The sequence below is a fragment of the Bison bison genome, unplaced genomic scaffold, assembly GCF_000754665.1.
Source record: "Bison bison bison isolate TAMUID 2011002044 unplaced genomic scaffold, Bison_UMD1.0 scf7180017864295, whole genome shotgun sequence".
Taxonomy (NCBI): domain Eukaryota; kingdom Metazoa; phylum Chordata; class Mammalia; order Artiodactyla; family Bovidae; genus Bison; species Bison bison.
The window spans coordinates 12,643,949-12,655,632 of NW_011494867.1; the positions used below are offsets into that span (position 1 = coordinate 12,643,949).

An 11,684-nucleotide genomic window follows, 5' to 3' on the forward strand; every position below is an offset into this window, starting at 1 on the left:
TCCTGTGGCTTCTGGGGTGTGGCTCACTGAGGACCCCTCCCTGAGACACCTGCCCCCTACCCATGGTGTCCGCAGACCCTGTAACAGCAAGAAAAGAGGCCACACAAGACACGCTGTCCTGGCCATTTTATGGACCACGCTGGGCTGGGCGGCACGGGGGCTCCAGCCCAGCGCCATAACAAGGGGAATGGAGGCAAAGAGAGGAAGAGGCGAAGCCAGGGACACAGCCTCCGTGCCCTGACTTCCACCCCGCAGAGACCAGGGCTCTGGTCAGTCGCACAGCTGCGCCCTGCCACTGAGCTCTTCCTAGAGCTCAGCACAGCTCTGCCCCTCTGCTCATCTCCTCACGAAGAACCAGAGACCATGGCCCAGAAGGCCGGCTTGGAAAAAAATCCATCAGACAAAAAGACAAGAAATAAAGCACCTGACACTTTCCCTGCCACACCACTCTACCCAGGCTGGAACAGAGGCTGAGCTGTGTCTGCACGTCCGTATTAGCATGGAGCAGCCCCCACAGTGTTTCTTACAGAATTCTCCGCCTTCAGTTACAACCAACAATGAAGTAAAGACCTGCTCAGCAGGAACAACTTCTGATTCAGGACGGAGTCTTCAAATGCTTTGCAAGCGTCACTGAGCTAACAGCAGCAGAGCGCAGCTTGAGTGGGACTCTCAGCTGGGGCTGGAGTCCGTGGCCACGGGGAGCCCTGCAAAGGGCAGTGACTGTACATCTCCAGTGCCTCCCTGCTTCCTTGGAACGAACACCTGTCACAGACCTGGCAAGGCTGAAGGCCACGAGGCAGAACGCGTCACACACAGCCTGGCAGGTCACCGCGGGACACGCCACCACATGCCACCGCCATCACGATCAGGCCTGCACAATGTGCTTTCCCAGAGCCACGTGCTGTGAGCTCCAAATGCTGGCAGGGGACAGGCGTGGGCCCAGGGGTTGGGCTCATCACCCAGCACCTCACCTGACTTGCTCCCAGGTCTTGGTGGCCAAATGCAGCACCCAGAGGTCCTTGTAGTGGTAAAACTGCTCTCCGTCAGGAGAGGCAAACTCCCCACCGAAGATCCACAGCTGCCCACCACCCTGGGGCACCACCACAGCCTGTTGAGAGAATGGTGATGGGTCAGGGCACAGCCAGACAGCTTTCAGTCCAACTGGAGACCTCTCCCTGGTCACTCGGTTCCAAGCCCACACCCCAGCCTCAAAGGCCTGCCCCTCTGGTTCTGAAGGCCCAGGACTCACAGGTCACACGGGACTATGCAGGACTGCCTGGGCCGACAGAGCCACAGTCATTGGAGGCCAGTGGGCAATGGAGCCCCTCCCTGGAGGGCCCCCCACCCAGGGAGGGCATGGCTGGGGGAGACTCAACTTGGCTGCTCTTATGTGAATCACGTGAGGGGACAGACTTCACAGAAATCACTTCTGCCAGTACCCCAAAAATGTGGGGGTGCTACCTAGTCAGTGAATGCCTGTAGGGGGCAGACGGAGAGCCACCCTGCCCTGGTGTCACCAGTCCCAGGGCTCTGGCAGCAGGGCAGGCCACTGGGCACATCTTCACACCAAGTGGCCGAGTAGCTCCTGGCCGGGGGCTCAGAAGCAGTGTCCAAGGCAGCAGGCACCGTGTGGCTGGGACAGGAGAAGTGGGCTGGGGCAGCTGGACGCCAGGCGCGCCCAAGCATTCTGGGTGAACGCCTCCTGCCCCAGCAAACCTCCACGGACAAGCACACACTGGGCGGTCAGACAGTGGTTCCCAGGACGCCGCCTCCAGGCACCCTCGGAGCACCCCAGGCTTTCACTGCAGCACAGGCTGTCACTTAACTAAGCTTAATGCCACAGAATTGTGGCTCCATCACCATGCCGCCCCTGCCCTGGACTAACTGGAGGGTCCCGGTGACACATGCAGGGTGATGTGGCCCCCCACGCCATTTCCACTCAGTTCTGTGCACCCTCTCAGCATTGACCTATCAGAAGACAAATCAACTTCCTGTGACTCTAAAACCCCAGTGATTGTAAGGAACTATTTCAAATCTTCAAACCAGACATGAAAATTACCTTAGGCCCAAACATAACACATTTTTCTGAGTTTAAAGAAGTTTGGGTGTTATATTCACGCTTTGCGATACAGCGTAGTTTTGAAATATCTTATTATAGAAGCTATTTAATGCCTGGGATAGCATTACAAACAATGCATCAACTGGGAAGAACAGTACAAAGAAAATACACACATATGCGCTCAGTTGTGTCCAACTCTTTGCAACCCCATCGACTGTAGCCTGCCGGGCTCCTCTGTCCATGGGATTCTCCAGGCAAGAATACAGGAGTGGGCTGCCATCTCCTCCTCCAGGGGATCTTCCCGATGAGGGAAGGAACCCACAGCTTTTGTGTCTCCTGCACTGCAGGCAGATTTTTTACCACTGAGCCCCCTGGCCCACTTTGGAGTGATTAATTTATGTATTTGAAAATAAAGCAATAAACTCCTTTACAAACACATGTTCACACACACATATACATACTCACAGTTGTTTTGAAGTAATGGTTTGAACGGACTGACGGCCAACGTTCCCTGGACCTAACAAAGGTCGAACACCGTCCAGTGGCCAAAGCAGGACAGCTCTGCTCCCAGGCCGAGGCAGGGCTTCCCCCACCAGTGTCTACCTTCCTACGTGTCACACAAGGCTGTACGCTTCCCAGGCATTTGGGTTTCTGTGTTGTTGTCTTCAATGGAATAAAATCATGTCCAGAAAACCTTAAGGTCACAACTCTCCCTCCAAAGGCCAAAAAAAAAAAGGCACAATGGAGTCCAAAACAACACACAGACTCTGTGAGTGGATTCTGATGTCAGCCACATGCATCCACTTTGGGAAAGCTGAGTCCTAACAACTTGCCAGGCCACCAGGACCAAAGAAAACAACCCAGGAGACGTAATAAAAAATGGTAAATGGGTCCTTTTGTTGGTGCATCTCAGCCCTGGAAGTGCGCCTCGCGTGTAAAAGATGTCCAGTTCCCAGTGAGCAAGCCACCCCTGCTGCTCAGGTGGAACGTGACAGAGCTGTGACTGAGCAGCAAGGAAATGCCTTCTGCAGCTCCCCTGGGCACTGTGGGCACAATTCCAATCACCCAGGAGTAGGCATTCTATAAACACCGACTACTCACTGCTCATGCACACACAAAGGCTGACGAGAACAGAGGTGACTCTTTATTTAAACCATAGGGAACTGTTTGTTCTACTGTTTGCAAGAACGTGTTTTGTTTCAAGTGAGTTGTTGCTTCGGGAAAAACAAACCATCAGATGAGTAAGAAGAGGTGAACTTCAGCTGCGCCCAAACCCCTCCTCCCCCGCCCTTCAACTCTCAACAGTCCTGCTCAGTCCACCCAGACAGGAGCATCTGAACATTCTACCCAGGGAGGGTCCCGGGAGGGGAGCACCAGGCAGACCTGATGAGTGAGGTCCACGAGGCTGCTGGGCACACCTTCGGGGGCCTTGTGGCCTTTTCCTCTCTCTCACTAGCTGTATTAATTTTAGAAAATGGCATTAAATTTTCAAATTACATGCTAAAATAAACTTCACCCCCAAAAATCTACGATCTCAGAGAAATGACAGAATGATGGGTGCACATATAAGATTTCTCTTTCTACTCCTTCTGCCCATGATTGATTAGAGAGAAGATAAAGAACGTGGCTTCTGTTACCACATTCATTAAACTAGTCCAAAATGAGGAAATTTTTACATCTCAAAATATAATGCAGTGGAATTTGAACTGTAATGATCTCTAGGCAAAAGACTTCACCCCCAATTTTCTGTTTCCCATAGTTCTGATTTGTTGGAAAATTCACAGAGTAAATAGCAAGCCAACCTTACCTACAGGGATAAAATTAAGTCCTAGACTCAAGAAGTACTCACAAGATATACATATGAATCAGAGCCTGCCCAAATGACTGAACCAAAATCTCAAAGACTCTTATGATACTAGTTCTTCAAGGACAGTTAATAACTAATTGAAACAAATAAGAAAACACCACCAAAGAAGCCCCTCAGCCTGCTTGCCTGGGGCCCGGGAACTGGCCGGGCATCGGGCGGGGGCACTTAGAGTACTCCTGGACCAGGACAGGACTCGGTGCTTAGCCTGGAGGCCGGGGTGCACACGTTCTCAGAGCTGGAGTAGGCTCAGGTGAATGGACTCGAACTTATCAAGAGCCATTTACTAACTAAAACCCAGGCTTACTAAGATCTAGGTTCTAAATCAAAAAGCAGTGCACGCTTCTCTTCCAAAATATGAACCAGTCCAAATGGCTGCAAGCCTTGCTATGCACGAGACGTCGATGCAGTTCAGGCAGGCAGGTCCCCCTTGTGGACCCAATTTCAAGTCAGGAGGCTACTTCTGAGCACTGAATCAGGAGGAGAACCACAGTGTGGAGGAATGTTTCAGTCACGCCCTGGGAGGCTGACACTGGAGAGGTTTCACTCTTTCAAACTACCTTTTGAGCCCCAACACTGTTTCAAATACTTAGTTATAAGAATGAACAAGAGAACTTCTCTGGTGGTCCAGTGGGAGTCCGCCTGCCAATGCAAGGAACATGGGTTCTATTCCTGGTCTGGGAAGACCTCACATGATGCGGAGCAATTGAGGCCGTGCGCCACAACTACTGAGCCGCATGCCCCAGGGACTCTGCTCTGTGATGAGAGAGGCCACCGCAACTAGAGAGCAGCCCTCGCTCTTCTCAACTAGAGAAAAGCCCATGTGGTAACGAAGACCCAGCACAGCCAAAAAATAGAAAAAACACATTCCAGGCGAAGACAGCAGAGTGAGGAGGTTGCCAGCTCGAAAGTCCGTCACGGAATCCTGCGTCAGGACCCCAATATGAGAAGAGGGGAGGCCGATGGTCACACACACGTACCTGGTGAGCACAGCGCCTTGGAGGTGGGTTGGGGATCTCCACTTTGGTCCAGCTGTCCTTCCTGATGTTGTAGACGTAGAGTTCGTTATACAGAAAAGTCTGCAGGAAGGAAGAGGAACTTCACGAACGATGCTTCCACACAAGCAATGGCAAGCAGAAGGTAGAGCTCAATCACTAGCTCTCCCTGGGCAGTGTGCTTCCTAAGGCCAGTTCCCGGACCCTCCAGGATGCTGACACAAAGACAAAGACCACCTCTGGACTGCCGTGCAGGGAAGCTGAGCTCAGGACTCTGGAACTATTTCATCTGTAGCTCTGAAACACAGGGCTACCTGGTCTGCTCAAAAATCAAACTTACAGTTTTTATGATGTTATCAATTGCTCTACCATGTATCAGCACTTTGCCTATTCAAACACCTCTGGGAACTTATCACGAGGAAGGTCAGCAGGGCGTGGCCCACCTCATGCAGGCAGGAAGAGCCGTGACCCTCAAGGGCCCGCAAGGACCCTGGTGGCTTGTCAAGGACCACACCCCAGGCCAGTCCTGCCGTGTGGAGGCAGGACACGTGACGGGGAGTTAAAGAACAATGGGAATTTGACATCAGTGCCTAAAAGGAATTTTCCTCTAAATGAGACTCAGGAAAATTTGAAGGGAAAGAATAAAATATATACTTTACTTTTTGGCCATTGAAATATTCACCTCCGAAAAGGATTAATTCATCTTTCTCAGGATGAGTGGAGAGGGAGGCATTTAACCTGCAAGAGACACAAGCAGCAGCTCAACACAAAATCAAACCACGTGACGCCCAAACTGAGGGCCTGTCTCCCTCCCTCCACAGGCTGCACCACCGGGGACCAGCTTGTCCTGAACTTCTGGGAAAGAGAAGCCGGGCTGAGGACGGAAGCTGAGGCACCGCCCTTAATGGCAGCATCACCCTCAGGACACTGACACCCAGGCTAGCCTCCCAGGAGGGCCCAGCGCCTCTCACACAGCATCTGGCGAAACATCATCAGGCTGGGGGGAGTCGGGGGCTCCTACTCCTGTGCCACTCTCCCCAGAGCCGTCCTGCTTCACAGCTCTGTCCTCCTACATCACAATCTAACTGTCTTCAGAGGTCCACTATTCAAGCATTTCAATACACATCCCAGACTGCTTCCATGTGGAAAATGCACACACCTTTCTGCTTACTTTCACACATGAGGATGAGGCAACAGCTCTGCAGGAGTTTTAAGTGAGCCCTGACATCTCAGCAGGAAGCACTGAAGGGTATGGCCACGGGGAGGGAAAACACTCTGTGCAGAAGCCCCTGGGGCAGTGTTCCCAAGATGTCCTCTACCACATCAATGCCAAACAATGCCTCTCAAAGGGAAAGGGAAAACTGTTTTTTTTTTTTGTTGTCGTTGTTAACTGGGGATTTATTATACACAGAGACATTCTATAGGCTGAGAAACTCTGTAGTCAAACCCTCAAGTCAAAATAGTGCACCGTGGTCTCCAATACAACCGAGCACCCTGCCCTCACGCTCCCATTAAATCATCTCTGAGCAAAGACGTGGGGATACACACACTTAAACTTGGTGATTTTCATGGATTTTTCCTGTAATTTGATGGCGTGGTAGGAACTGAGACAGTACTGAGGTGACCCCTGAAAGGTCTGTGTCCCAGCAGATCTCATCTCTAGCACCTGCCCTTTTCCTTCAGGAGGCTGCCCAGTGACCTGGTGACGTAGGGCACTGCCAAGGTTTCAAATTATACTGGAACATTACACCTGACTTTTAGAGCAACATACTTTAAGGCAAACGTCATCCCCCCCCCCAAAAAAAATCAACCCGCATTCAAAGCGAGTTCCCTCAGGGGCCCTGCACAGGTAAAGCCTTCACGATCTCATGGATTTATCTGCTTCAACAATTCAGATGAACATGTCCACCTACCATATGTGACCCTTAGGCTTGACCCAAAGATAACATGACAAATAAAATGAAAATAAACCCTGACTCCCAGGGGAATTTATGAACTGAAGGACAGGAGGAACCTTTGGGAGCCTAGGGAAAGCCCCTGGTGTCCGCTCAGAAGTAAGCACACTGCTCCTGACCCTGAAAGGCAACGACCACATGCCGGGGGCAAGGTCGTGGGATTCAGGCCATGTCCTGCACCCCACTGAGGCGGAGGGGACACTCCACCACCTCCCTTTGTGATGTGCTGGGCCAAGGCCTCCACTCAGGCCTGAAGGAAATGAAGCAAATCATTTCTCAGCTTAACAAGACAGCCCTGGATGCTTGGGAAGTTAGGCATTTCCCCTTCTCCGAAGGACATGCATCTCCTCATCAGGGTCACTTGGCCTCCCTGGGCTCCTAGCTCAAGGAGCTCTGTGTCCTGGCCATGCTCTGCCTGGAGCAGGGATAAGAATGACGGAGCCCTGGGTCCTGCATCAAACCAGAGAACTGCTGGCATTTGCTGAGGAGGCAAGAACGAAGGGATAAGGAGCCAAGGAAAAACCACAGCCTGCTCCTTCCTCCTCCTTCCACCGGGTCTGAAACCCTAAAAACAGACACTGGAGCTCCTCACATAAACTACAAACCCATCTAAAATGGCTTACAGTTTTATGTTTAATGGTCACACTTTCCACGTGAGAACATAAAAGCGCTATGAATGAGCACAGTGAAAAGCATCTTGATTTTTTAACTTTTGTACCTCTGAGGAGCCTTTAAAAACCTCAGACACATGGAGAAGGAAATGGCAACCCACTCCAGTACTCTTGCCTGGGAAATCCCATGGACAGAGGAGCCTGGCAGGCTACAGTCCATGGGGTCACAAAGGGTTGGACATGACTTAGCAACTAAACAACAACAACATTTATGTATGCATGCACAACTGAGGCACTTTGTTGTATGGCAGAAACTAACACAACACTGTCTACAAAAAACCCTCAACACAGGTTGTCACCAGGTGGGGTTTCAAACCCGCATAACCTCCCTGATGAGCAGCAGGGCCGGCAGACCTCCTCTCCGTGTTTCCATGCAACAACAGAGCTGAACTGCCTCCCTCCCACCCGTCAGAGGCAGAGGTGAAAAAAGCGCCTTGTCTAGTAGGAGCTGATCTAGTGGGTTCTAATGATGGAAATGCCCAAGTGCCCGGTTACTTATGAAAACATGGTGCCTGTTTCAAGCAGCTTTCCAATTTCTACCAGAAAACTGTCAGAAGCTACCCTGTAGCTTGCTTACCGTGGGGAAGGTGGCGAGCAGGGTGTCTCCACGACCTGAGTCTTTCTGGCATCGAGAGTCTGGAAGTGGGCTATGAGGGCTTCCAGGTCCTCCTGCAGACAGACAAGCAGTTACACATGGCCAAATGCCTGGGTCAGCTCTCCTCAGACCCCCTGACCTGACAGGAATTAGAACTGTTCCTTCCACTTCAAAGTCACAGAAGCTGACACAGGACAAACACTCAGCACCTGAGCTCCGGCACACGGCACATGCGTCATCTCAGTCCAAACCCTCACTCCCCACACCCACCAAAGGCCTTCTTCTCAGACAAGCCCACCCAATTTCATGCCAACACCTTCAATCACCGCCAGAAACCGAAGCCCGGGCCACCACACCAGCCTGCTTTGTTGTCCACAGAGCAGGGTCTGACATTTCTAAGTTCATTTATCTAGTTTCCACCTTCTACCAACATAACAAAATGTAAGTTCCAAGTGACCCAGACATGTCAGTCTGCTTACTGACATGTGCCTGCACACTGCGGGGGGGTCGTCAACTACCAGCTGCAGCCAACCTGTGTAAGAACATCTCCACTGTTACAACTACAGATTTAGAGGTTAAGGTGCCTATTTCTGCACACGGCTGGGCAGTGCTGGAACTCAGACTTCCCACCCTCAGTCCCTGAATTTACACTAGTGTCCCCCAGCCCACAGGGATGCTGACCCGTCTGTCACAGCAAAGTCTCCCACCTGCCTGTCAACGCTCATCCTAGCACCTGGCTCATGCTGACACCTGGCATCTGCCCCCCATCGTTTCTCCCCACTTCACCTCATGCCAGCTCTTGCCCAGCTTCCACACTCTGCAGGGCCTGAAAGTCGGAGAGGCGTCCTTCCTGCACCTACAAATACTTCCAGGCCATTCTTCCTCCCTCGCCCACCTCATGTCTCACCCTACCTCCTCACTCTCCAGCTGCCCAGGCTCCCTCTTGGCTTCTTTCAGCACAACATCACTTGCCCTGGGCTTGAACAGCCACCTGCAACCCCCCTCCCCATGGTACCCCCTTCACCTCCCGGAAGCAGCCGCTGCCTGGAACTGAGGGCTCCTGACTCTCAGGCATCTTTCTATATGCTTTCACTACCTGTTAACGTATCTCTAAGCTCTGTACATTACTGTCTCAAGTTTTCCAATTCCATGTAAATGTCATCACACTGAATATTCCCTTGCAACTTGTTTCTTTGCTTTACCCTGCTGAAAGAGCAGCCTGATGCCCTGAGTCTGTTCGCTGTCATGGTGGCAGTGCCACACAGCTTCTCCACCCATTCCACTGCTGTTGAACATCTGATTCAACTCCAAAACTCTACAAGCAATACTACCATGGCTGTTGGAGGACCTGTCTTTGCAGAGCTGGGGGTAATTTTTCCAAGCTAAATCTTTATGTGTGCAACTGCTATGTTGTATCTGCCATTTTTGTATGTACTGACAATTTAAGACCCAACTGACTCTACCAATTTGCACCCTCACAAGAGTCCACAGAAACACCTGTCATCCTATTACTTCTGTGTAACAGCTGACCTGCTGACTCCAAGTCCCGAGTGCAAAACATGCTCCTTTAGGTACTAAAGACAAGTTACTGAACCACTGGCTCTTTCCAGGAAGGGACAGGTGAACAAGGGACTAGTGGAACCTTGACGAACTCAGAGGTTCCAGTCCAGTGTCATTACCTTCCTTAAGGCAGAAGGGAAGACGGGATCAAGGTGGGAGGAAGGCATGGTTGCGACAAGCAGGCCTGCAGGGAGAGCTGCTGTATCAGTCATGGGGCGAGTATCAGTCATGGCACTGACGCACACTGGGCGAGGTTAGCAGGAAGCACTGAACACCCTGTCACTCGAGAACAGGAGCGACCATGATGTCTGTGGTTGGGAGCAGGTCTGGTCGCCCCCTTTGTTAGAAGCACAGGCCGTGCCGTCTTCTAACCAAGACTTTGGGGTCTTTGGGGTCTTCCCAGGACAGAACAACCCCATCCCACCCCACCGCACACCCCCGCCATGTCCCCCGCCTGACTCTTGTCTGTAGAAAAACTTTAGCCTCCCAGGCCTTCTCAAGTTCCAAAGAATAAATTTAATCAGAAGAGTGGGAAATTGCATAAAAAAGTCAAGAAAGACAAAATAAAAGTAACTTAGCCTTAAAGTCAGGACTTTTCTGACTTTAAGCCATGGACATTCTGAGCCATGTCCATTGAGCTGTTTTGCAGATACTGAAAACCCTACCAAGTGGAAGAAGTTAACTGCATGCTGCCCACAAGGATGGAGACTCCAGACCAGCTGAAATCAGAAGGTTGATGACGTTGATTCCCAACTACTTCACTATCAACCAAACAGAAGAATGTCCATGAGCTGATGCTGCGACAGCCCCTTCTGTCACCCTGTCTTTAAAAACCTTCCCTGCAAGCCCTTGGGGAGTGAGCTGCTGAGGAGGCAGAGCCCAGGAGATGCAGGTCGCCCAGACAGGGTGAAGAAATGGGGCTTCAGCAGGACCGTGCAGAAGGGAAGGAATCAATCTGTGTGACCGCCACCTGTGTGCAGATGTCACCAGGTATCTGAGACATGAGTTCTGTGCTGAGCGGAACTCTAAGTTGTCCCTAAAGACCTCCAGGGTAGTCACCCACCCCAACCCCAACTGAAAAATGACGGGAGATGGAGAGAGAAAGAGCCCAACCTCATTATTTGATAGATGACGAAACAGACACACGAATGCCTTACGAAGAAAAGGGACAGGGTATGTGGTCAATAGCTCTGGATGTGAGATGTCTGGTCAAATTTCAGTTCCCGGCCACCTCACAGCTGACCTGCGTAACCTGTTAGCTTCTGATTTCCTGACTGTCAGGTGGAGACGCCAAAGCTACCTAACTCAACTGGCTGTGAGAAAGCCCAGGGAGCACAAAGCCTGGAGGCAGCAAACACTCATTAACCATTATAAACTGTCCTGGGTTAGGGAGTCCCTGAGCAACAGTCAATTAGGAACAGAGCGCTCGCCTCTAAGTTTAGTACTGAGTCATCTGCAGACCCTGCTAAAGACGTGGAAAGATAAAGAGGGTAGGAGAGGAAGGAGGGAGGGAGAGGAAGGGAGAGACAGAGGGAAACAGGGACAGACACAGAGAAATATCCCTGGTCACCATCAACAGTTACGGAACTTCCCACAGTCCCACTCCCTCCACCGATGCTCACTGCTCAGGGCTGCCCTGAGGGTCACGTGCCCCGTTTAAAGCGGAGGATTGAGGCTTGCAGAGGTGCTCCGGATCAGCCCGGCCGCCGCCAGCGCCCCTCAAGGGGGGGCCCGGATACGCCCGCGACCCCGGACGAAAGAAGCCTGCCCGCCCCCCGGGCCCGCACACCTCCTCCTTCCGCGAGCGCTTGGACACTTTCTTCTCCATCTTAGCGGCCGTCTTCTCCGCCCCGCGGCCCTTTTTCTCTTTCTTGCCCTTTTTGCCCATCGCGCCGGATCCAAGGAGGCTTCTGAACCGCCTGTGAGACTCTAGCGGCGCGCGGCGCGCAGGAAATACGTGCTGGGGGGGGGCGCGTAGAGAGTGC

At 51.9% G+C, this 11,684-nt stretch overlaps 1 protein-coding gene across 1 annotated transcript in view; it reads right to left on the reverse strand.

Annotated features, from left to right (window-relative positions):
- KLHDC4 (kelch domain containing 4) overlaps positions 1–11,638 on the reverse strand; it is a 31,603-nt gene extending 19,965 nt beyond the window's left edge. The window contains exons 1-5 of the mRNA XM_010850845.1: positions 11,489–11,638; positions 8,122–8,213; positions 5,578–5,656; positions 4,904–5,002; positions 972–1,108 (exon numbers count right to left, since the gene is read on the reverse strand). Coding sequence (XP_010849147.1) covers positions 972–1,108; positions 4,904–5,002; positions 5,578–5,656; positions 8,122–8,213; positions 11,489–11,587 — 506 coding nt within the window. The 5' untranslated portion in view covers positions 11,588–11,638. The remainder of the gene's footprint in view (positions 1–971; positions 1,109–4,903; positions 5,003–5,577; positions 5,657–8,121; positions 8,214–11,488) is intronic.
- Between the last annotated feature and the right edge of the window lie 46 nt (positions 11,639–11,684).